General features: G+C 38.3%; 1 protein-coding gene and 1 pseudogene across 1 annotated transcript in view; one reads left to right on the top strand and one right to left on the bottom strand.

The window, feature by feature from the left end:
• Positions 1-26,292, top strand: part of KIF11 (kinesin family member 11) — a 65,286-nt gene that overhangs the window by 34,133 nt on the left and 4,861 nt on the right. The window contains exons 11-20 of the mRNA XM_005565954.5: positions 1,736-1,823; positions 3,426-3,614; positions 5,339-5,546; positions 6,503-6,675; positions 10,068-10,193; positions 10,271-10,429; positions 12,997-13,103; positions 19,434-19,713; positions 22,554-22,776; positions 26,044-26,195. Coding sequence (XP_005566011.2) covers positions 1,736-1,823; positions 3,426-3,614; positions 5,339-5,546; positions 6,503-6,675; positions 10,068-10,193; positions 10,271-10,429; positions 12,997-13,103; positions 19,434-19,713; positions 22,554-22,776; positions 26,044-26,195 — 1,705 coding nt within the window. The remainder of the gene's footprint in view (positions 1-1,735; positions 1,824-3,425; positions 3,615-5,338; positions 5,547-6,502; positions 6,676-10,067; positions 10,194-10,270; positions 10,430-12,996; positions 13,104-19,433; positions 19,714-22,553; positions 22,777-26,043; positions 26,196-26,292) is intronic.
• LOC102141660 (deoxyuridine 5'-triphosphate nucleotidohydrolase pseudogene) lies at positions 24,531-25,490 on the bottom strand (annotated as a pseudogene).

The raw sequence follows: 26,292 nt of genomic DNA on the forward strand, positions 1-26,292 counted from the left end.
TTCATTTTTGCTGTCAAATTTTTAGTTTCTAAAAACTCTTTTCTGCCATCTTTGTCCCTCCTTTTGAAAACTATAACATCTTCTTATTTTACAGATCTGTTCCTTATCTCAGGAACATTATTAATGTTATTAATGTTTTCTTTTCTGTTTTTCTTTCCTTTGGGATTTTTTTTTTCCCTGTTGTGATATCTGTCATTTGTATTTATTTTCTTCAAATGTCTAATGACTTGGCTGGCAATTAAGATGGATTAGAAGCTTTGTACATGGGTGAGGATTATGGATCTGTGAGTTCACTGCAGATGAAAAAGTGGTGATCTCAGTCTTAAGTCTGGGCTTCCATCAGATATCATTCTTTGTTGGATTTTTTTTCTTTTGGACAAGGCCTCAGTCTTTCCTGAGAAGACTTACCCAGTTTGCTTGGAGATTTTTCTAGCTGCTGACATTTTTTGATTAGAATGGGTATAGGAGGCTGAGGATCCCATCATTTTAGTATGCAGATTTACACCTAAATGCTCATTTCTAGTCCCTAAACCTTCTGCAATCCATGGTGTCTAGTGAAAGTGAACCTGGAAATTCTGCTGCAATTCCTGAGGACTAGTGGCTCTCAGCGGAAGTGGTGTTTGGGGAGTGGTGGTGGTGGGTGATTTTGTCCCCCAGAGGACATTTGGCAGGGTCCAGAGACATTTTTTATTGTCATGACTTGGATGGTACTGAACATCCTAAAATGTACAGGACATCCCCACAATGAAGAATTATTTGATCCACTAGTGCTGAGGCTGAGAAACTCTGCTCTAGAGAGTAATCCTTTGTTCTCATGAGGGTTATGTGGTGGTGTGAGGGTGGTGTTTGTGCTGGTGTGTGTGCATGTTGCTGCAGCAGGGGGTATGATTGCTCTGTATACATACTTTAAGTCTCAGTTTTTAACCCCTAATCTTACCCCTTCCTTCTGAGATACCTGATGCCTTCAAGTCCCACATTTTTCGTTTTCTTTTCTTACTTTTTTTTTTTTTTTTTTGAGACGGAGTCTCACTGTTGCCCAGGCTGGAGTACAGTGGCACGATCTCGGCTCACTGTAAGCTCCGCCTCCTGGGTTCACGCCATTCTCCTGCCTCAGCCTTCCTAGTAGCTTGGACTACAGCGCCCACCACCACGCCTGGCTAATTTTTTGTATTTTTAGTAGTGACGGGGTTTCACCGTGTTAGCCAGGATGGTCTTGATCTCCTGACCTCGTGATCCGCCCACCTTGGCCATCCAAAGTGCTGGGATTATAGGCGTGAGCCACTGTGCCCGGCCTAGTCCCACATTTTTCCAACATTCTGTGGGGCATATTTATATTCTGTATCCCTGATTATAGACACTTAGGTTGTATTCCCTTTTCTCTCTACTTTGAGTTACAGTCAGTCCTCTGTTAGCTTTCTAGCTTCTCAAATTGGGTACACACATACTTTTCCCCTCATAGGTAGGGATTCTTAGTTTCAGAATTTAGGGCAAGGGAAAAATATTTCATTTATAAAACAAAGACAAGGAATATAATTTGTTCTTTGTAATTTGTATTTATTGCTTATTGACACTTAGGTATTAAGTGACACTTGGGTATCAGGTGACACTTGGGTATCAAGTCATGGTGATAAATGTTGGAAATGAGTTTGTGTAGCTGTCACAATTGTGTTGGAATACATTTTGTAGGAGTTAGAAAAAATATTAACTGTTAAACTCATATTAAACTTTATTTTAGAGTCATGAGTGGAAAATTAACTGTTCAAGAAGAGCAGATTGTAGAATTGATTGAAAAAATTGGTGCTGTTGAGGAGGAGCTGAATAGGGTAAGCATTTAAAATGATATTTACTGTTATGTGAAAAGCAAATATTGAAAGAAAATTTTAGAAGGTGAAAGACCTAATATTTTTTCCTTCAATATATGTATATATATATTTTTTAGATGGAGTCTCGCTCTGTCACCCAGGCTGGAGTGCAGTGGTGTGATCTCAGCTCACTGTAACCTCTGCTGCCTGGGGTCAAGCGATTCTCCTGCCTCAGCCTCCCAAGTAGCTGAGATTACAGGCGTGTGCCACCATGCCCGGCTAATTTTTTTGTATTTTTAGTAGAGACAGGGTTTCACCATGCTGGCCAGGCTGGTCTTGAACTCCTGACCTCATGATCCACCCATCTCGGCCTCCCAAAATGCTCGGATTACAGGCATGAGCTACCGCACCCAGCTCCTTCTTTAAGATTTTATTTAAAAAAAAAAAAAAAAAAAGATTTTATTTTGCTGACCCTTATACTGAAAGTAAGTTATATCATGATTTTTTACTATCATCAATCACATAAAAAAAGCTGACAGCTTATATTAATGAAACATTACAAAAAATTAACTGAATTGTTTGATTTTGTTATTAAAACTACAAAATAGTGAATGCTGAAGCATTTTTGTTAACATGTTTATCAGATGAAGGAACACAGATATTGGGAGAGACTGGATATTAAAGAAAAGTAATATAACTAGGGTAGGCAAGAGGCCTGACCTTTCAGGCCACTCTCATATTAATACCTTTATTTATTAATAATAATAATTATTATTATTTTTGAGACAGAGTCTCACTGTGTCACCCAGGCTGGAGTGTGGCGTGATCTTGGCTCACTGCAAGCTCCGCCTCCCGGGTTCACGCCATTCTCCTGCCACAGCCTCCCGACTAGCTGGGACTACAGGCACCCGCCACCGCGCCCGGCTAATTTTTTGTATTTTTAGTAGAGACAGGGTTTCACCGTGTTAGCCAGGATGGTCTCTATCTCCTGACCTCGTGATCCACCCGCCTCGGCCTTCCAAAGTGCTGGGATTACAGGCATGAGCCACCATGCCTGGCCATTTTAAATTATTTTTTAGAGACAGGGTCTTGCTCTGATGCCCAGGCTACAGTGCAGTGGCGTAATCATATCTTACTGCAGCCTCAAACTTCTGGTCTCAAGCAACTCTCCTGCCTCAGCCTCCTGAGTAGCTGGACTTCAGGCATGCACCACCATACCTGGCTAATTATTTTATTTTTTTGTAGAGATGGAGTCTTGCTATGTTGCCTAGGCTGGTCTCAAACTCTGGGGCTCAAGTGATCCTCCTGCCTTGGCCTCCCAAAGTGCTGGAATTACAGGCGTGAATCACCTTGCCGGGCCACATTAACACTGTTTTATTCAAATTCAATGGCAATGTTGAAGGAACCTGAAGAATTAATAGTACTACCCCAAACCTATTATTTAATCTCAAAGAGTTGAGTAAGATTGCAGAAAGAAACCGGATGACATGTTTGTGTTAATCTACTGGGTAACTTGTTACAGCTTTTGCATGGAAATAATTTGTTTCATTTTTCTAATCTTATGAACTAGCCAGATATCCTACCAACCAGATCAGCATTTTTTAATTTCTACATTATATTTAGGTTACAGAGTTGTTTATGGATAATAAAAATGAACTTGACCAGTGTAAATCTGACCTGCAAAATAAAACACAAGAACTTGAAACCACTCAGAAACATTTGCAAGAAACTAAATTACAACTTGTTAAAGAAGAATATATCACATCAGCTTTGGAAAGTACTGAGGAGAAACTTCATGATGCTGCCAGCAAGGTTTGTCCCTTGTATTGATTTATACTCATATTAAATAGAGAATGGGTAGAAATAATGTCTGTGCTTAAGCATTAATTATGATATTCTGTTTATTCACCCAAAATGGTATTTCTGTCCATTTAAAAAACATTATTTTACTATTTCATCCATATCTTTCTTAGTGGAGATGTTGACTTATGAAAAAACTACTCCTGCTCCTGGAGTTTGGAAAATAGAACATAACTTAGCCAGGCGTGGTGGCTTACGCCTGTAATCCCAGGACTTTGGGAGGCCGAGGCGGGCGGATGACCTGAGGTCAGGTGTTCGAGACCAGCCTGACCAACATGGAGAAACCCGTCTCTACTAAAAATACAAAATTAGCTGGGCGTGATCGCGCCATTGCACTCCAGCCTGGGCAACAAGAACAAAACTCTGTCTCAAAAAAAAAAAAAAAAAAGAAAATAGAACATAACTTTATAATATGTTTTGTAGACATTTAGAATGTGATGTTGTGATGCTTTTTCTTTGTGGGGATGATTGAACCTAATTAGTCATTAAGAATTGAGTATGTTCTGGCCGGGCACAATATCTCACGCCTATAATCCCAGCACTTTGGGAGGCTGAGGTGGGTGGATTGCTTGAGGTTAGGAGTTCGAGACCAGCCTGACCAACATGGTAAAACCCCATCTCTACTAAAAAAAATACAAAAATTAGCCAGGCATGGTGGCACATGCCTATAATCCCATCTACTCAGGAGGCTGAGGCAAGAGAATTGCTTGAACCCAGGAGGCAGAGGTTGCAATGAGCCGAGATCATGCCACTGCACTCCAGCCTGGGTAACAGAGCAAGACTCTGTCTCAAAAAGAAAAAAAAAAGAATTTAGTATGTTCTAATGATGAAAGATGTTGAAGGTATTTAATTTTTTATTAGTTGTACTTTTTTTTTGAGACAGACTCTTGCTTTGTCGCCTAGGCTGGAGTGCAGTGACATCATCTCAGCTCACTGTAACCTTTGCCTCCCGGGTTCAAGCGATTCTCCTGCCTCAGCCTCCCAAGTAGCTGGGATTACAAGTGCCTGCCACCACACCCAGCTAATTTTGAATTTTATTAGAGACGGGGTTTCACCATGTTGGCCAGGTTGGTCTCAAACTCCTGACCTCAGGTGATCTGCCTGCCTAGGCCTCCCAAAATGTTGGGATTACAGGTGTGAGCCACCACCCCCGGCCATTAGGTGTACTTTTGAGGAAATAGTAGAACATAGAAGGGAAAAAATTTCTGAGGAGGCATGATTATTGCAATAACTGACAAAATCAGTTTTCCTTGCTTGCGTAGATGGCTACAGGAAGGGAAATAAAAATTACTGGGCATCTGGATAAATTAGCATAAGTTAAAGCATTTCTTCTGATACAATGTCTAAAATTTACTAGTTTTTTTTTTTTTTTTGAGACAGAGTCTCTCTGTCTGTCGCCCGGCCTGGAGTGACAGTGGCACAATCTTGGCTCACTGCAACCTCCACCTCTCAGGTTCAAGCAATTCTTCTGCCTCAGCCTCCTGAGTAGCTGGAACTGCAAGTGTGTACCACCACGCCTGGCTAATTTTTGTATTTTTAGTAGAGACGAGATTTCACCATGTTGGTCAGGCTGGAAAATTTACTAGTTCTTATCAAGATAAATCCTTATGTAGATACTTTCATTAGATTCCTTTCGTCATATCCATTTTGTCTAACACTTATTTTTTAAAATACAGCTGCTTAACACAGTTGAAGAAACTACAAAAGATGTATCTGATCTCCATTCCAAACTGGATCGTAAGAAGGCAGTTGACCAACACAATGCAGAAGCTCAGGATATTTTTGGCAAAAACCTGAATAGTCTATTTAATAATATGGAGGAATTAATTAAGGATGGCAGCTCAAAACAAAAGGCCATGCTAGAAGTACATAAGACCTTATTTGGTAAGTTCAGGCTGTTCTGTTCTAGTCTTGATGTGTTAAGTGTGATGTTGATTTCAAAACTGATAATTTAATTTTGTGAAACATAGATGACAGTGTCACCAATACTCTCTACAATGCACAAACTATTTGTTCAGGCTGCTGATTAATGCTTTACTGTCTCTGAATTAAAACAAATCTTTTTCCCTCCCCACCCTCCCTTCTGTTTTCTATAAATTGTTACATTTATTAAGTAACTAAGTATATAAACGTTAGAAGTCCTCTTTTTCCCTGACTCTGGCTCCTGTCCCTGGGTCATTCACCATAGGTGTTATTGTTAAATTTCTTGGGCCTTTTTCTAGAAATTTTCTGTGCATAAACATTCTGCAACTTTTTATTGGGGGGGGCATGTATATCTTGATGATTTGCTATATTGTCAGAATATGTTTGTGTCTCATTGTTTTTAACTATTCTATTATCTCCCTTTAGAAAAAAGTATGTTTATTTAGTGTGAAATACTATCTTCATTATGGAAAATTTGGACATCTAGAAATATAAAAATTTAAAAAATCATCTAGACTCTAGTCTCATTAAGCCAAGCACAATCAATACATTTTGGTATTGATTTCCAGTTTTTCTTTTCTTCTGTAAACTTACCATAATTCTGTATATTATTTTTAGTTAGAGATTAATTATAGAATATTCTAATTCTTTGTGCACTATGAATTATGGGTCTGATACACTTACAAATATGTTAAGGGCTTACAGAGCACTATAGAAAATATGTAATGTATATTTAAATATTTCCTTGCTTATGTAGTGAGCCAGTTCTTTTAAGCTCATTATTACAAATTCTACAAGGGTATACTTTTGCCAACTTCTCTGAAATGGTTTGAACTGTATTTAATATATATATATGTGTATATCAAATATATTTATGTCAAAGTTTACATCTTTCTGTTTTTTTCTGTTTGTTCTAGGTAATCTGCTGTCTTCCAGTGTCTCTGCGTTAGATACCATTACTACAGTAGCACTTGGATCTCTCACATCTATTCCAGAAAATGTGTCTACTCGTGTTTCTCAGATTTTTAATATGATACTAAAAGAACAATCATTAGCAGCAGAAAGTAAAACTGTACTACAGGAACGGATTGTTAGTATATCTTTTAAAATATTTTTGAAGGATTACATTTGATAAGTATTTGATAAAATATTTTGAAGGGTTACATTTGATAAATCTTAATAAACAATGTTAACTGCTATTCTTTCATCTTAAGCTTTGCTAGACACAGTCATAGACACGTCACTGTGAGAGTACATATATATATATTTTTTTTTCTTTCTTTTTTTTTTTTTTGAGACGGAGTCTTGCTCTGTCGCCCAGGAGTGCAGTGGCACCATCTCGGCTCACTGCAAGCTCCGCCTCCCAGGTTCATGCCATTCTCCTGCCTCAGCCTCCCGAGTAGCTGGGACTACAGGTGCCCGCCACCACGCCTGGCTAATTTTTTGTATTTTTAGTAGAGACGGGGTTTCACTGTGTTAGCCAGGATGATCTCGATCGCCTGACCTCGTGATCCGCCCACCTTAGCCTCCCAAAGTGCTGGGATTATAGGCGTGAGCCACCGTGCCCAGCCAGCGTCTCATTTTCTTTATTTTTATGTATTTTTTTTTTTTAGCCTCTCCTTTTCTCAGTTCACTGCAACCTCTGCCTCCTGGGTTCAAGTGATTCTCTTGCCTCAGCCTCCTGAGTAGATGGGATTATAGGCATGTGCCAACATGCCTGGCTAATTTTTGTTTTTGTTTTTTTTTTAGTAGAGATGGGGTTTTACCATGTTGGTCCGGCTGGTCTCGAACTCCTAACCTCAAGCAATCCACCCACCTCAGCCTCCCAAAGTGCTGGGATTATAGGCGTGAGTCACCGTGCCCGGCCGAGAGTACGTCTATATTTTAAAAGACAGATCTCTCCACTGTTTATTCTCTCCCAGAAAGATTATTTTCAAATGTATGGAACTAACTTTTGAAACTTTTTTCACTCATGTCTTGTAACATTAGGAATAGGAGTTATTAGTGAGGCTTTTAATGACTAAAGGGCAAGTTTAGCACCACATGATAGCAAGGGATTTGTTAGTTGGCCCAGAAATTGGTAAGTCCCTCTTTCCTCAGGGGTCCTGGACCCAACCAGAAGGGGATATTGGGTAGTTAATTTTAAAACTACAGTAATATATGATAGTAATAGTGCAAGAAAAGTATGTTTAAGAATTCTGGGAACACATAACAATTCTTAGGGTTAGATCTGTGTGGCTGTGCCCTTCTGGGCCATAACTGTAAATCTTTTCTCCACAGTTCTATGGAAGTCACTTATCTAATTGCACTTCATATTACCTCCTTCATACTTGATTTATATAGTCTTTATTTTAAAATTGTATGGTTGGTCTAGGAAGTTCTTAGCCATATAATTTGTTTTCTGTGTGCAGGGTCTTTGCCTCCCTTTTTCAGTTTAACAATATTTATTAAACATTTCCAAGTAAATACTACAAATGTTAGCTGACCCTCTGCCTCAATTCATTGCTTAGATGACATTATTTGATAGGTTTTCTCAATCACCCAAATTTGACAGTGTTAAAAGATACCCTGTCAGTACTAACTTTTCAAATATTGATTCATTCATTAAATGGTCTCTATATATACAAGCATACTTCAAAGATGTTGCAGGTTTGCTTCCAGACTACTGCAATAAAGTGAATATTACAATAAAGCAAGTCATGAATTTTTTGGTTTCCCAGTGCATATAAAGGTTATGTTGACCAGGCGCAGTGGCTCACGCCTGTAATTCCAGCAGCAGCCTGGTGGGACAATCAGAACACAAACAACGTTTATCAATTACGTTTGCTGTCTTACAGGGGTACAGTTTACGGTACCCCAAGACAATTATAATAGTAACATCAAAGATCATTGATCACAGTGTGTAATGAAAAAGTTTGAAATACTGCAGTAGTTACCAAAATGTGATGCAGAGACAGAAAGTGAGCACATGATATTTGAAAAAAGTCACTGATAGACTTGCTCAAGGTAGGGTTGCCACAAACCTTCAATTTGTAAAAATTTGGTATCTGTGATGCATAGTAAGGTGAAGCACAATAAAATAAGCTATGCCTGAATTGATATATTTCTACTTACCAAGTTACGATTTTTGCTTGACTTAAAAGAAAAGAGGAATGTTGCTGTCATAAAATTAGTTGAAATTGATATGCTAGCTCTTCTTTCCAAAAGAATGCCAGTAGGCCTATAAGTATTTACTAATGTATTTCTGTTATACTTCCTCAGCCCTATCCTACCAAAAGAGCTTAGATCAGGACTTTTTTTCTTTTTATAAATATTTCCAATCTATACTACATTCTTAATTTTTCCCATTTCTTGACAAGAACAACATCTTTCACAAGTTCTTCTGATACAATAGGATATAAGTCATCTCAGATCTTCAAAGTTAAATACTTCTAGCCCAAGGGCTAATCTTGATGACTACTTGGTCTCAGCCTTTTTGACTGGTAACCTAAACTTGTTTGAAATTTATTTTCTTAAAGTATACTTACAGGTTTTTTAAAATTTATTTTCTTTGGAGTGCTGAAATCTTAATTGATTGTCATTTTCCTCTCTTTCGAATTCTTCTGACTTCTATTTCATTAAACTATTAAGAAATTGTTCTGGCTCGTGCGGCAGCTCATCGCAGCACTTTGGGAGGCCGAGGTGGGTGGATCGCCTGAGGTCAGGAGTTCGAGATCAGCCTGGCCAACATGGTGAAACCCTGTCTTTACAGAAATACAAAAATTAGCTAGGCATGGTAGCAGGTGCCTGTAATCCCAGCTACTTGGGAGGCTGAGGCAGGATAATTGCTTGAACCCAGGAGGCAGAAGTTGCAGTGAGCCGAGATCACGCCATTGCACTCCAGCCTGGGCCACAAGAGTGAAACTCTATCTCAGAAAAAGAAAAAAAAAAATTCTATGTTTTCACTGGGCTTGAAAAAAGAGAAATTATTATATTTATTGTAATATAATAAATTATAATAAATTATTATATTATTATATTGATTTATCTATGTAGACTATAAAGAACGGAGAATGGGGCCGGGCGCGGTGGCTCATGCCTGTAATCTCAGCACTTTGGGAGGCCTAGACGGGCAGATCATCTGAGGTCAGGAGTTTGAGACCAGCCTGGCCAACATGGCGAAACCCCATCTCTACTAAAAATACAAAAATTGCCAGGGTATGGTGGCTCACACCTGTAATCCCAGCTACTCGGGAGGCTGAGGCAGGAGAATCACTTGAACCCATGAGGCAGAGGTTGCAGTGAGCCAAGATCTTGCCATGGTACTCCAACCTGGGCAACAGAATGAGACTCTGTCTCAAAAAAAAAAAAAAAATGGAGAATGGAAATTTAGAATTTTAATGTGAATATTTAGCTACCAAAGTATTTAAGATATCATTTAGAAAGGTTTATGGAAGTGGAAATATTCTTTTTAAAGACCTATTTGTTTATTTTTAAAACCAGAATGTACTCAAGACTGATCTTCTAACTTCACTGGAAACGATTTTATCCCCAACTGTGGTGTCTATACTGAAAATCAATAGTCAACTGAAGCATATTTTCAAGACTTCATTGACAGTGGCCGATAAGGTAACAAATGCTATGTTCTTAATATCTCAAAATTGATGTGTTGTTTAAGAAGGAAACTCATTTTTGTTTCTTCAAAGATAGAAGATCAAAAAAAGGAACTAGATGGCTTTCTCAGTATACTGCGTAACAATCTACACGAACTACAAGAAAATACCATTTCTTCCTTGGTTGAGTCACAAAAGCAATGTGGAAACCTAACTGAAGACCTGAAGACAATAAAGCAGACCCATTCCCAGGTATGTTGTTTAGCTGACTTGGGGAGTACAGAAAGAGAGTTTTAGGATGATTTGATATAACTTGATAATTAATCTATGTTATACAATCTGAATACTGTAAAACCTGAAACCTGAAAATACCATAGCCACTGTTGCTTATAACAGTCATTATTGTAAAGCAATCGAGAATACTTCTCTTAATATTTGAAGTTTTGCTACATCTAGAACCCCATGCAGAACCACAATATGACAAAACAGTCCTTTTCTCACATCAAGATGAAAGAGGAATCTGGAGAAACATACCTTTAGAGAAGAATGGTTATAACATTTAAAGTGAACATGTATCTACATTAAAACCTGCTAAGTTGCTTCTTTCTAGGATGGCATGGATAGTTGTCTTTCATAAACCAAGTCCTACTTTTCTCTTATTTCTGTCTCATTGATAGACATTTAAAACATAGTAAATTGATACAATTTACAATTCTTATTGATTATAAATGTAATTCATGATTTATCTTGCCTGTAAACTGTTCCTCATTATATGAGGCTTTAAACCAAAACCAAGCCTTCAAACCATAATCTATAAATATCAGATATATGAAAAACAGCTTCTGGTATTCTTAAGACTTTAATAATGACTGTCTAAAATTTTATTAAATAAGCTTATTATGATATGACTGAACTCTTGTAATAGTTAACATTTATTGAGCAATTAACTGTGTGTTTATTCCTCCCATCAATATAGATATAAATTCTATTACTAGTCAGATTTAATGAGGAAACTGAGACCTTGTGAGCATCTAATAGTATGTAGATCATCTTACAGAAGGTGGGAGTGATTGTATTACCTGAAAAGCATCCATGTTTGAGTGTCTCTTCTATGTGTTTCTTGGCAACTTAAAATTGCAGTATTTTCTCATACATCTGCGTAGGTTATTTCCCCTTAAGCCTGTTGAGAACTTTTTAGGTGTATATTCTAAGGCTGATCTAAGGCTTTTTATAAATTTACTGTTTTGAAATGCTTAAAATTGTTAGGCAGTTGTTTAAAAAAACAAAACCAAAAAGTCTGATCTGAAAAGTATCTTAGCATGAATAATTTGGCTTCCCTGGCTTTAAGGAAGCAAGTTCAGTTTGTGAGCTATTTCTTAGGTTTTCCAGAACTTGAAATGAGCACTATTAAAATAATTGTGTAAAACTTTGAACACATTTACATATGGATAAATATGATAATACCTGCATTAGCATTCAAATTATTAATCTGATAATACCTTTGAGACTAGTAAAAATACTGACAGACTTTATTCATAATCAGAATGTTAGATATGTATTGTCAACTGATGTGTTATTCAGAGATACTGGCCAACCAGCAGACTGAACAGTGAATAAGAATGTTAGATGTATTTTCAGCTCTTCCTTGGTCATTAGGATGGCTTCTTCATTTTGCAATGTAGCATGTTATATGCCTGCAAGAGCTTGTTTTCAAAAATGTAAAATATGAGCAAAGATAAGACTATTTACATTTTGTTAATATGATCCAACTAGGTTCTGTAAAATTTTTTAGCTCCAGTAATTGATAATATTTTTGGATTGCTTGACCCGTTAGTATAACACATTAATTTTCCCTTCTAGTAGTGTTATCAGTTAAAAAGCTACTACATATATCTGTCAAAGTTGGTCTTAAACTTAATGTGATATATGGGGTTGTTTGAGTAGTTTTGAGGTACACTGAAAGTAATTTGTTACTTACAGCTAAAATAGTAAAGTTTGCTAATTATTTACTTTTTAAAAAATCCTGGCTGGATGTGATGGCTCACATCTGTAATCTCCGCACTTTGAGAGGCTGAGGCAGGGTGATACCTGAGGCTAGGAGTTTGAGACCAGTCTGGTCAACATAGTGAGACCACGTCTCTACAAAAAAAAAAAATTGTTTAAATTAGCCAGGCATCGGCCGGGCGCGGTGGCTCACGCCTGTAATCCCAGCACTTTGGGAGGCCGAGGCGGGTGGATCACAAGGTCAGGAGATCGAGACCACGGTGAAACCCCGTCTCTACTAAAAATACAAAAAATTAGCCGGGTGCGGTTGTGGGCGCCTGTAGTCCCAGCTACTCGGGAGGCTGAGGCAGGAGAATGGCGTGAACCCGGGAGGCGGAGCTTGCAGTGAGCCGAGATCGCGCCACTGCACTCCAGCCTGGGCAACAGAGCGAGACTCCGTCTCAAATAAATAAATAAATAAATAAATAAATAAATTAGCCAGGCATGGTGGCTCATGCCTGTAGCCCCAACTACTTGGGGACTGAGGAAAGAGGATCCCTTGAGCCCAGGAGGTTGAAGCTGCAGTGAGCCTTGATTGTGCCACTGCACTACAGCTTGGACAACAGAGTGAGACCCTGTCTCTAAAAAAAAAATCCTACATTTTAATATCACTTCCACCGCTTTCCTCTGTGGAAGAAAGGTAGAGTTAAAGCTCTCTTGTCAAGAATTTATATAATTAACACCTATGGACAATACTTCTTGTTTTGTTACCAGTCATAAAAAATGTTCAAGTGTCATAATTTTAAGTCTCCTCACTTCCCACACTTTTCTTACAGGAACTTTGCCAGTTAATCAATCTTTGGACAGAGAGATTCTGTGCTTTGGAGGAAAAGTGTGAAAATATACAGAAACCACTTAGTAGTGTCCAGGAAGATATACAGCAGTAAGCTATTTTAAAATTCTCTTAAACTTTTCTGTAAGTCTGAAATTATTTCAGAAGAAAAAGCTTTAAATAGTACAAATAATTCCTCTGTGTACTTTCAAATTTTGTTGATATTTTATTATGTATGTGTATATATACATGCATATAAATGTCTTTTCATTGCATATTTGTGCTCTCTTTTAAGACAGTGAAAAACCTGGCTGTTATCCACAATATATTTTCGAATTTCCTCAATCTTAGAAAACACACTAAGTAATTTCACAATTTCTAACCTATATTACTGATGAAAAATTTACTAACTAGAGCAGGGTTTGGCAAACTATGGCTAGCAGGCTGGATGCCTATTATTGCAAATAATTTCATTGGACACTGTCATATCCATCTGTTTACATGTTGTCTTTGGCTGCCTTTGCACTGCAGTGGCAAAGTTGAGTCATTGCATCCAAGTCATTGAACAATAGCCTAAAATATTTGCTATCTGGCTTTTCAAGAAAAAGTTTGCTGATTCCTGTATTAGAGTTTTGTTTTGTTTTTTCATTTTTGTTTTTGTTTTTGAGATGGAGTCTTGCTCTGTCACCCAGGCTGGAGTGCAGTGGTGCGATCTCGGCTCACTGCAAGCTCCGCCTCCCGGGCTCACGCCATTCTCCTGCCTCAGCCTCCCAACTAGCTGGGACTACAGGTGCCCGTCACCACGCCTGGCTAATTTTTTGTATTTTTAGTAGAGATGGGGTTTCACCATGTTAGCCAGGATGGTCTCTATCTCCTGACCTCGTGATCTGCCTGCCTCGACCTCCCAAAGTGCTGCGATTACAGGCGTGAGCCACCGCACCCGGCCCTATTTTGTTTTTTGAGACAAAAACAAACAACCTGCTCTGTAGCCCAGGCTGGAGTACAGTGGCCCGAGTGCAGTGGCGTGATCTCGGCTCATTGCAACCTCCGCCTCCCAAGTTCAGGCGATTCTCCTGCTTCAGCCTCCCGAGTAGCTGGGATTATAGGCACATACCACCATGCCTGGCTAATTTTTTGTATTTTTAGTAGAGATGGGGCTTCGCCATTTTGGCCAGGCTGGTCTTGAACTCCTGGTCTCAACTGATCTCCCACCTCGACCTCCCAAAGTACTGGGATTGCAGGTGTGAATCACTGCCCCCCGCCTATATTAGAGTTTAATGTTGCTTTGTAGCCTCATTGCTTGCCAGTTCTGGCCTGTATTAGAGTTTAAGGTTGCTTTGTAGCCTCATTGCTTGCCAATTGCTTGCCGCATACTTACCATACACTACAGTCAGACCTATGTTTTCTTTTTTAGGAATTTTATAACTTTATGGTTTAACATTTATATTCATAATCCATTTAAAAATTTTTATATAACATAGGAGATTTGCCAGGTTTCAGTTTTTTTGCCTATATTCTATTCTCATGAGGAGAAAGATACTATATTTACCCTATTTTTCCCCATTTAATTCCTAAATTAAACTTCCTAAAGTTTCAAGCTTTCTTTGGTGTGAAGAACTTCTTGTAGTCTTTAAGGGTGGGTCTGCTGGACACAAATTCTGTTTTCCTTTGTCCAAGAATGTCTTGATTTCCCCTGCATTCCTGAAAGGTATTTTCGCTGGCTATGGAATTCAGGGTTGACAATTATTTTTTTCCAGCATTTGAAATATGCTATTCATTTTCTTCTTCTGGCCACTATGAAATGAGAAATCCACTGCCATTCAAGTAATTGTTCCCTTATAGGCAATCTCAGTACAGCTGCTTTCAAAACTTTTTTGTCTTTAGAAACTTGATTATATTTTGTCTACTCATATTTCTTTGAGTTTATTCTATTTGGGTTTTGTTTAGCTGCTTCAATCTGTAGGCTTATGCCTTTCACCAAAACTTGGGAATTTTTCATCTATTAATTCTTTGAATAGTTTTCAGCCCTATACTCTTTTTCTCTGCCCCAATGACTTTGATGACACAAATGCTAAATCTTTTATTTTGGTCCCTCAGGAGATACGTATATTTCTTATAGATATATATATATTCTCTTTGTTGTTCACATTGGGGAAATTCTATTGATCTGTCTTCATATTCACTGAGTCTCCTTCTGTCATCTCTAACCTACTGTTAAACCCATTCAGTGAGGTGTTTTATTTCAGTTATTGCTTTTTTATTTTTAGTTTTATAATTTTCATTTGCATTTTTTATACCTTGTTTCTTAGCTAGGAATTTGTTTTTCCCCAGGAGTATTTTAATTTCTTTTTAGAGCATTTTTATGATGGCTGCTTTAAAATCCTTTCCAGACAATTCCAGCATCTGAGTTTTCTTGTTGTTGGCGTCTATTGATTGTCTTTTCTCATTCAACTTGTGATTTTGTGATTCTTGATAAGTGATTCCATATTGTACCTTGAAGATTTTGGGTATTATGTTAGGAGATTCAGGATCTTATTTAAGTATTTTTTAGCTGGCATTTACCCTGTTTAGGCTTAGCATACAGATCCAGGCTCACTTTTATGGGCTGTGGTTCCACTGACAATTTAGTTTTTAGAGCCCTTGCAGTGTTACTCTGATAATGCTTTGTTTGTGTGCTACCTACATGAGAAAAATCTGTATTCTGCTTTTGTTGGATGAAGTGTTCTGTATGTGTCACTTTGATCAAGTTGATTGATAGTGCTATTCAGGTCGTCCACTGCCTTACTGAGTTTCTGCCTATTTGTTCTCTCAATGACTAAGAGGGGAGTATTGAAATCTCTAATTGTAGATTTATCTGTTTTTTTTAATTAGTTCTATCAGTTTTTGCCTCGTGTATCTGAAACTCTGTTGTTGGGTGCATATACATTTAGGATTATTATACGTCCTTGGAGAATTGACCTCTTTATCATTATGTAATATCCACTTTTATTTCTGATAATCTGTCTTGTTCTGAAGTCTGTTTTGTCTGAAATGAATACAGATTCTCCAGCTTTCCTTTGATTGCTATTTGTATGATGTATCCTTCTCCATCTCTTTACTTTTGGTCTAAGTCTTTCTTTTTTTTTTTTTTAGACAGAGTCTCGCTCTGTCGCCCAGGCTGGAGTGCAGTGGCGCTGTCTCCCTCACTGCAAGGTCCGCCTTCTGGGTTCACGCCATTCTCCTGCCTCAGCCTCCCGAGTAGTTGGGACTACAGGCACCTGCCACCACGCCCAGCTAATTTTTTTGTATTTTTAGTAGAGACGGGATTTCACCGTGGTAGCCAGGATGGTCTTGATCTCCTGACCTCGTGATCTGCCCGCCTCGGCCTCGCAAAGTGCTGGGATTACAGGCATGAGCCACCGTGCCCGGCCCTTTTGGTCTAAGTCTTTATGTTTAAAGTGGGTTTCTTATAGACAGCATATAGTTGGGTCTTGCTTTTTCATCAAATTTATAATCTATGATGATTTATTTATTTATTTGAGACAGAGTCTTTTGCTGTGTGGCCCAGGCTGGAGTACAGTGGTGCAATCTTGGCTCACTGCAGCCTCTGCCTCCTGGGTTCAAGCGATTCTCCTGCCTCAGCCTCCTGAGTAGCTGGGGCTATAGGCACACACCACCATGCCCAGCTAATTTTTGTATTTTTACTAGAGATGGGGTTTCACCGTGTTGGCCAGGCTGGTTTCGAACTCCTGACCTCAAGTGATTTACCTGCCCTGGCCTCCCAAAGTGCTGGGATTATAGGTGTGAGCCACTGCACCCAGCTGCCTTTCCTCATTTAAATTGAGCAATTTTTATGTTTTTATTTTATCTCTTCCATTGACTTATTTATACTTTTAAAATTTTCCCTTTTTAGTAGTATTTCTAGGATTTAAAGTATAGATTTTTTTTTTTTTTTTTTTTTTTGAGATAGAGTCTCACTCTGTCGCCCAGGGTGGAGTGCAGTGGTGCGATCTCCACTCACTGCAAGCTCCGCCTCCCAGGTTCACGCCATTCTCCTGCCTCAGCCTCCCGTGTAGCTGGGACTACAGGCGCCTGCCACTGCGCCCGGCTAATTTTTGTATTTTTAGTAGAGACGGGGTTTCACCGTGTTAGCCAGGATGGTCTCAATCTCCTGACCTCGTGATCCACCTGTCTTGGCCTCCCAAAGTGCTGGGATTACAGGTGTGAGCCACCGCGCCTGGCTAAAGTATACATTTTAAGATAATTTGAATCCATTATCAAATAATTTGCCATTTCACGTGTAGTGAAAGGACATTATAATAGTATATTCCTGTTTCCTCTTTCCCATTTGTCATTATTTTCATATATTTTACTTAGGTGTTTATATATGCAATAAACACCCAATAGATTACTTGGTTTGCTTTATCTTCATTTTTAATGTATCTATTAAGATTTTTTTTTTGTTTTGAGAGGGAGTCTTTGGTATTTGTCATTATTTTCATATATTTTACTTAGGTGTTTGTATATGCAGTAAACACCTAATACATTGTTACTTGGATTGCTTTATCTATTTTCTTTTTTAATGTATCTACTAGATTTTTTTTTTTTTGAGAGGGAATCTTTGGTCTGTCGCCCAGGCTGGAGTGCAGTGGCGCAATCTTGGCTCACTGCAACCTCTGTCTCCCAGGTTCAAGCAATTCTCCTGCCTCAGCCTTCCAAGTAGCTGGGATTACAGGCACTCATCACCACGCCAGGCTAATTTTTGTATTTTTAGTAGAGATGGGGTTTCACCATGTTGGCCAGGCTGGTCTCAAACTCTGGACCTTGTGATTGCCCGCCTCGGCCTCCCAAAGTGCTGGGATTACAGGTGTGAGCCACTGCGCCTGGCCGAAAATTTTTAATTGCATATGTGGCTCCTATTATACTTCTTTTGAGCAGTGCTGTTCTAGAACTGTAGCTATCATTTATATATCCCTACCTAACTTCTATCATTTGTTTTTCAACCCTGTTTTTGATCCTGTTAAGTATAGCGTGTTCCATTGTGAGCTCTTCCTATATGCTGAAGCAAAAAAGTATTTCCTACTTTTTATTCCTGGTATCTAGACTGATGGATTTCTATGCCATTCCATGGCTTTGGAGGAAATACTAGAGTGGGGTTGAAGTAGGAAGAGAAGTGTGATATAGTTTCTTAAGGCCCATGTAAATCATTTTTCCTGCTTTCCTGACATTTATTGTCTACACCAGTGTTTCCCAGTATGGTCTAGGGACTTTGTATTCATCACTCAGGAATCTAGGTGATGTTTTATATACACACTGAACATAACTGCACTTGGCATTTATTGTCATGGCTTGTAATATTTTTAACTCAATCTCATCTTCCCATTAAGTTGTGAGGTTTTGTTTTGTTTTGTTTTGTTTTTTGTTTTGTTTTGAGACAGAGTCTCACTCTGTTGCCCAGGCTGAAGTACAATGACACAATCTCGGCTCACTGCAACCTCTGCCTCCCAGGGTCAAGCAATTCTCCTGCCTCACTCTCTCCCAAGTAGCTGAGATTACAGGCACCCACCATCACACCTGGCTAATTTATTGTATTTTTAATAGAGACAGGGCTTCACCATATTGGCCAGACTGGTCTCTAACTCCTGACCTCAGGTGATCCGCCTGCCTCGGCCTCCCAAAGTGCTGGGATTACAGGTGTGAGCCACTGTGCCCTTTTTTCAATCATTATGACTTTCATTTGTAGGTTTGGTTTTCAACATCTTGGCTGACTCACTTGGTTTACCCACGTGGTGTACCATCTAGTGGTAATAAAGAGTCACTTCATTCCACAAGGTTTAAATCTTGTCCTGTAAGATAACTTGGAATGCTATTATAGGGAAACTTACAAAGAGGGAAATTATCAGTGAATTTTAAATGTATGTCTAACCAACATTAATTTTATATCAAGTTTATGTTATATTGTTCTATATGTATAATTTGTCACACCCCAATATAATTTTCTTTTAATTATTAGAAAGCTTTATAGCTAATTTAAACATAACGTTTGTAATGTTCGTGATTTGTTTTATATACTAGGCAAAGGAAACTGCTTAATAACAGAATAAATGACTGATTGTCCAATTTAGAGACTAGACAAGAGGCTGTAGTAGATGCCTTGAAGTAACATTGCTTAGTAAGAGGAATAAAACAAGCAGACAGATTTTGAAAGCATCGTAACTGAAGGAGGGCTGTGAAAGGTTTCATGAGCAAAGATGATCCTTTCAAAGGTCATTTAATGGCAATGCTGTGAAAAGACAGTGGCCAAGGCATCCATTCTCAATGTCAATTTATTAAGATCACGGGCCCTGGAGCCAGACTGCCCACGTTCAGATCTGCCACTTAAGAGATGAGTGATCTTGGGAAGTTATATATCCTTTGAGTCTTAATTCCCCATTTCAACAGTGTCATTCTCTTTTCCTATAGGAAATCTAAGGATATAGTCAACAAAATGACTTTTCACAGTCAAAAATTTTGTGCTGATTCTGATGGCTTGTCACAGGAACTCAGAAATTTTAACCAAGAAGGTACAAAATTGGTTGAAGAGTCTGTAAAACACTCTGATAAACTCAATGGCAACCTGGAAAAAATATCTCAGGAGATTGAACAGCGATGTGAGTCTCTGAACACAAGAACAGTTTATTTTTCTGAACACTGGGTATCTTCCTTAAATGAAAGGGAACAGGAACTTCAGAACTTATTGGAGGTAATAACTTTATAACTAGAACTTACTTTGGGGAGAATAATAATCAGAAAATTAAATATTCTTGGCTGAGAATAGATTTCAAAACAAATGATATTTTAAGCTATAATCACTTAAACTTTTAAGTATAATATTTGGTATGCTTACACATGATCTTGTTTTGTGCTTTGGTATATGTCTTCTCAATCTTGGAATTAATTTAACATTTGTACAGTTTCTTTCCTGTATTTATCCTTGGTTTCTGACTTAGTAGTTTCTTCAAAGAAGGGCAGCCTGTCTTTGATATGTAATACCCTCCACTTATATATGCTTTTTTTTTTTTTTTTTTTAATTGAGACGGAGTCTCGCTTCGTTGCCCAGGCTGGTGTGCAATGGCACGATCTCAGCTCACTGCAACATCCGCCTCCCAGGTTCAAGCAATTCTCCTGCCTCAGCCTCCCGAGTAGTTGGGATTGCAGGCACCCGCCACCACACCCAGCTACTTTTTTTGTATTTTTAGTAGAGACGGGGTTTCACTATGTTGGCCAAGCTGGTCTCGAACTCCTGACCTCTTGATCTACCCACCTTGGCCTCCCAAAGTGCTGGAATTACAGGCATGAGCCACTGCGCCCGGCCTATCTATGCTTTTTACTTTTCTCCAAGTACATTCAAACCTATTATTGTTTTAAGTATTTAGGTTATTGTTCTGGTAACCAAAGGATACTTGATAGGTTTATGGATTCGCTTAAACTTAATACTTGCACAAGCCCTTTGTAACTTGGTTTTTTCTTTCTTTGCATTAGAAGGATTTTACTAACATTCTCAGGAAGTAGGTTACAAAGAATTAAAAATTTTAATCTATATAAGCTGTTTTCACTAAAAGGAACTAGAGTTTGTATACAAATAACTAATTTCAGATTTGCGATAGGAAATGTACAATATATGACCCTAGAGATCTTGTCATACCAGAAAGTAAGAAAGCTGTTAAAGATTTCTGAGGGGCTGGGCGCAGTGGCTCAAGTCTGTAATCCCAGCACTTTGGGAGGCCGAGACGGGCGGATCACGAGGTCAGGAGATCGAGACCATCCTGGCTAACCCGGTGAAACCCCGTCTCTACTAAAAAATACAAAAAACTAGCCGGGCAAGGTGGCGGCTCCTGTAGTCCCAGCTACATGGGAGGCTGAGGCAGGAGAATGGTGTAAACCCAGGAGGCGGAGCTTGCAGTGAGCTGAGATCGCGCCACTGCACTCCAGCCTGGGCGACAGAGCGAGACTCCATCTCAAGGTTGTCAAAAGGTCTTAGTAGCCAACCTCCCCATGTTCAAAGGTGGTATAATTTGAGCATCAAAAAGAATAATGGCCATAAAGGATTAAAACACATGAAATATATTAAAACTTAGGAACTCATAAAAATTTCATAGGTCTTCTTTGGATCATGCCAGGGAAGCAAAACATTGTCCTGAAAATGGGTAAAGAAGAAGAAACAATATAGCATCCTAAAAAACAATATAGCATCCATCTGTCTTTCCATATCTTGGTTTAGCAGGGTAATGAAGAAAAGTTTTCATTAGACTCTAAGCTAATAAAATGGAGAAGAAATGATAGAATATATCACCAGTATGCAACTCTTAATAAAATAACCCCTGTGGATATTAATGATGGCTTAAACCATTTGATCAAAAGCTGATGGGGAACTTTATAATTAATAGGCTAACCATACCTGAACTCACTGATAAATCTTAACATGAGAGACCCAGCAAAGTATTTTGTGTTTGCTGTACTACCTATGAAATATTCTTGCTAAAAAATTAAACCTGAATTAAATCAAGCCTTTAGGTCTAGCCAGTTTGTAGAAAATAAAGCATAGAAATGCAGTTGACCAAATCCAGAATTTGAGGTGTTCAATAGGGTAAAGACCTCATGTCTTCAGCAACAAGTTTTTTTCCAAGGGAAAAAAATAGGAGAAAAGATAACCTGTAGACCAAAAGAGACTTAAGACTAGAGGTCCTTAAGTCTTAGTTTGCCTGAGGCAGTCCTTGTTGAAGTTGTATTCGAATGATTATTATGAATGGGCCCTTTCACTCTAAAAGGTTTCCAATTTGGATGATAAATTATATAGTGACCGACTTAAGACCTATAAACCAAATCTAGTGGTGAATTCTGGTTCAAACAAAGCAATTGTAACACACATTTGAGACAACTGGTGAAGTCTGAACATGGACTAGACATTTGATAGGAAGGAATCAGTGTTAACATTTTCAGATGTGATAGTGGTCTTAAAGTGCTCTTACCTCTTAGAGATACATGCTGAAGTAAATGGATGAAATGATACAGGATTTGTTTCAAAATAATCCTGGGTTTGTGAAGGAGTTAAGTGGCCAGTCCTGTTGGTAAATGTTTGTACTCTACTTGTTGGTAAATGTTGAAGCTGGGTAATGAATACAAGGAGATTAATTATACTGTTCTCTCTACTTTTGTATATGTTTTAAAATCTTTTATTACTGAAGGCCAGGCGTGGTGGCTCATGCCTATAATCTTTGGAGGCCAAGGTGGGCAGATTGCTTGACCCCAGGAGTTTGAGACCAGCTTGGGCAACATGGTGAAACCCCATCTCTTCAAAAAATACATAAATTAGCCAGGCATGCCTATAGTCCCAGCTACCTGGGAGGCTACCTGGCTTGAGCCTGGGAGGTCAAGGCTATAGTGAGCCCTAGTCATGCCACTGCACTCCAGCCTGGGCAACAGAGTGAGACTTGTCTCAAAAAAAAAAAAAAATTTATGGAAAAGGTAAGGGGAAATATGATATTGAATAAAACACTGGCAACTTTAATTTTAGTAATAAACACTTGTTTGCATCATTTACAGGTTGTAAACCAATGTTGTGAGGCTTCAAGTTCAGACATCACTGAGAAATCAAATGGACATAAGGCAGCTCATGAGAGGCAGCATAACATTTTTCTTGGTCAGATGACTATTGATGAAGAAAAATTGATAGCACAAAATCTAGAACTTAACGAAACCATAAAAATTGGTTTGACTAAGCTTAATTGCTTTCTGGAACAGGATCTGAAACTGGATATCCCAACAGGTACTTTAAAAGAGAAATAGAATTGTTAAATTTTTTGAAGTCGAATTCAACTCTATGTAGTGTCAGATGTTCAGAAAAATTAGGTCCTGCCGTTGCCTGACAGGAATTTACCATCTCACTGTAATCAACTCAAAATGGGAAAACTGGAACCTTAAAATAGTTTTAATCAAGTGTCATGATATAGGTGGTATCACAATTCAGTAAAATTTCACATACATTCAGGGAATTGACTTTGTTAATAGGGGATATTTTTAAAACAAATACAAACCTAGCACTGTTTGTAAAAGGACATTTTAATACCACAAATATTGGAGAGATGTAACTAACTAAATCGAGTTTAATGCAAAGTTTACCACATTGTGCATTTTGTTCTGTGTTCCTCTCATTTTGTCATAGACTATTGCCATTTAGGAATCCCTGTTTTAAGAGATGAGGGATCACCGTGGACCACTGGCATTTAGGAATCAACATTTTGAGAGATCAGATAAGTCAAAGATCATTGTAGGCTGTAATGATTCAGGGAGGTCTTCATAGAAGAGATGTAACAAGCTGTTTTTTTTTTTTTTTTTTTTTTTTAGCAGAAAAACATTTAAATTTTATTGACAACAGAAATAATTTATAGCCCAACCCAGTACACAAAAATGGTGGCTATGTCCCAGTGAGTTGATTTCATGACTCACTAATGAACTGTGACCCACAGATGGACAAATACATTGCAGGGTATTAAATGGCCTGGAGAATCACCAGAAAAGAACAGTCTTGCCTGTGCTTCCACAAACTGGGTGGCCAAGTAAACTGATAGTTCCAGAAGCACTCCATGTATATAACCCACATCCTCAAAACAATGCCTGGTGTCTCATAGAATCTGATGGACAAAACCTAAGTAACACCAAAAACCCTGACACAAAGGAATTTGAGAAACATAGTAAAGAAAGGAAAGCACACTAGCAGAAACTTCCAAAAGATGTTAATCAAGCTAAGCCACAGAATCAGTCCCGTATCTGCAATGAAGTGCTGCTTATGTGTGAGAGACAGAAAAAGCTGGTGGCCGAAGTATATATTATTTCATTTATCTTATTATTTAATTTATATGCCTATAAATGGCATATTTTCTCGATTACAGCCTATTGCTACTTCACTTAGGGAAACTCATAGCTACAACTAGTACAATTTGCCTGATGAGATGAAATTCAGGGGGAACAAACCAAAGGTAACAAATCCCCAAGTTACATGTCTTTCACAAACATACCTCTATCCAGTCAATAGAGGATTTATAAAAAGAAAGATTAATAGTGGAAAAATAAACTGAGGATTCTTTTCTCATCCTCATCACAAAGAATCTTAAGATTAAAAAGTTTTTAAACTAGTGAAGAGAAAGAAGAACAAGGAATACCTTTAATCTCTCCTTTTCATTTTCATTTCTTTTAGCTCAGCTTATGCAAGATTTTGTACCTTGTGAAAGAATATAAGTTTACTGAATACAAAATATTGCTTAAGATTTAAAACAAAGCAAAATAAGTTGCTGAAGGGGGATCATTTGAGTTAAATACAGGGTTTTTTTTTTAAATCTGTAATTGATGTACATTTGATTGTAAGAAGACACTTTACATCAGGTCACCACAAAGCAGATTTACATACAACCATCAATTGCAGAAAAACAAAGTTTCTTTTTGATCCAAACACAAAGAAAAACTTTGTGTTTTATTTTTTTATGATCTTTTCCTTGACCATAAAAAAAAAAGTAAAAAATTCAGTACTTTTCAAAGGTGAAGCTAGTAAGTTTATAGAAGTGCAAAACACTTTAAGCAAAAACTTTTTTTTTTTTTTTTTTAAGAAAAAGGCATGACTTCTCGTTTTCTGTTCTTGGCATAAATTTTAATCCTTTCCAGTGGAACCAAAACCTCCTGAACCCCTTTCGGTGTCATCCAAAGCTTGAACTTCTTCTATTTCTGGATAAAAAATCCGTTCGCAAATGAGCTGTGCAATTCGATCACACTTTTTGACTTCAAACTTTTCTTTGCCAAAGTTAAACGGTACACCACCAACATTTCCTCTATAATCTTCATCTATGACACCAGCTCCTACATCAATAAAGTGTTTTGCAAGCCAAGCCTGACTGTGGAGCTACTCTTCCATAACACCCAGAAGGGAGCGCTATCTGAATGTCCGTTTTCACAAGAGCTTTCTCCCCGGGTGGTATTGTGTAATCATAGGCACTGTACAGGTCCCGTAGCCCGCGGCCCGTGCGGAGCCCCGGGTGGGGGCCGTGGCGTGCTCGGAGAGCCGGGCAAAGCGGAGCTGCAGCCGCTCCCCTCTGCAGGCCGGGGCCGCTTACTGGGTGAAATGGCGGGTGTCTCTCCAGAGCAGGGCGTGGCAAAGCCAGAAGGCGAGCGAGGAGAGCCACAAGCTGTTTTACACAGCACAAATAATTGGGTTCTTCATTGGATTGTGGTGATGGTTGCATACCCTGTAAACTCACTAAAATCCACTAAATTGTACACATAAAATGAGTGTTTTATGGTATGTCAGTTATATCACAAAACTCTCTTTTTTTAAAATTTAAAAACCAATTGTTAAAAGGGGATGGTGCTACATAGAATGTTGGTTTATTTTTTCCCCAAGAGACCTGTAAGATTTACTGTCTACTTTTCAATGAAGTTAGGAATGTAAATGTTGAGTGGAAAGGCAAGTACTTTTGTGAATTACGAAAGCATGAGCTCATTACAGATAAATATAACTGGGGGCCTGATGTGGTGGCTCACGCCTATAATCCCAGCACTTTGGGAGGCCAAGGCAGGAGCATCGTTTGAACTCACGAGTTCAAGACCAGCCTGGGCAACATAGTATATATATATAACTGGTTAATATTTAACCACCACTCCACATTTATAGTGAAATGATTACTCCTATCAAAGTAATCATGTTGGGAAATCTCGTTCCAATAATGCTGCCATTTTTTTTAGAACACTACAACTCCTTTTAGAGCTTATAACACATCTTTTATATATCCTCAGAGATGGTAAACTTCATGTTTTAGAGAGTAGGATGAATCTTGAAAATAGTAAAGTCTGTTGTCAAATTAGAAAATATTGTTAGTTGCAAACAATGTCTGCCTTACAGGTAGCAAGACTGATCCTCAAATATGGCAATTATACTTTTATATTTTATATTTTTAGAAGATAAGATTGATTAGGAAGTTTTAGTACTTTTTAAAAATATTTACATCTCATACTTTAATTGTTACCTCTTATCTAATGTCCATTAAAGGTACAACACCACAGAGGAAAAATTATTTATACCCATCAACACTGGTAAGAACCGAACCACGTGAACATCTCCTTGATCAGTTGAAAAGGAAACAGCCTGAGCTGTTAATGATGCTAAACTCTTCGGAAAACAACAAAGAAGAGACAATTCCGGTAAATTTAAAGGATCATAATTTTATAATAGAACTCTCTTATGAACTCTTGATGTGGTTGACTTCATGTGAAGAATTTTACTTTTCACTCCTCAGTC

The sequence above is a fragment of the Macaca fascicularis genome, chromosome 9 (assembly GCF_037993035.2).
Source record: "Macaca fascicularis isolate 582-1 chromosome 9, T2T-MFA8v1.1".
NCBI classification, from domain to species: Eukaryota; Metazoa; Chordata; class Mammalia; order Primates; family Cercopithecidae; genus Macaca; species Macaca fascicularis.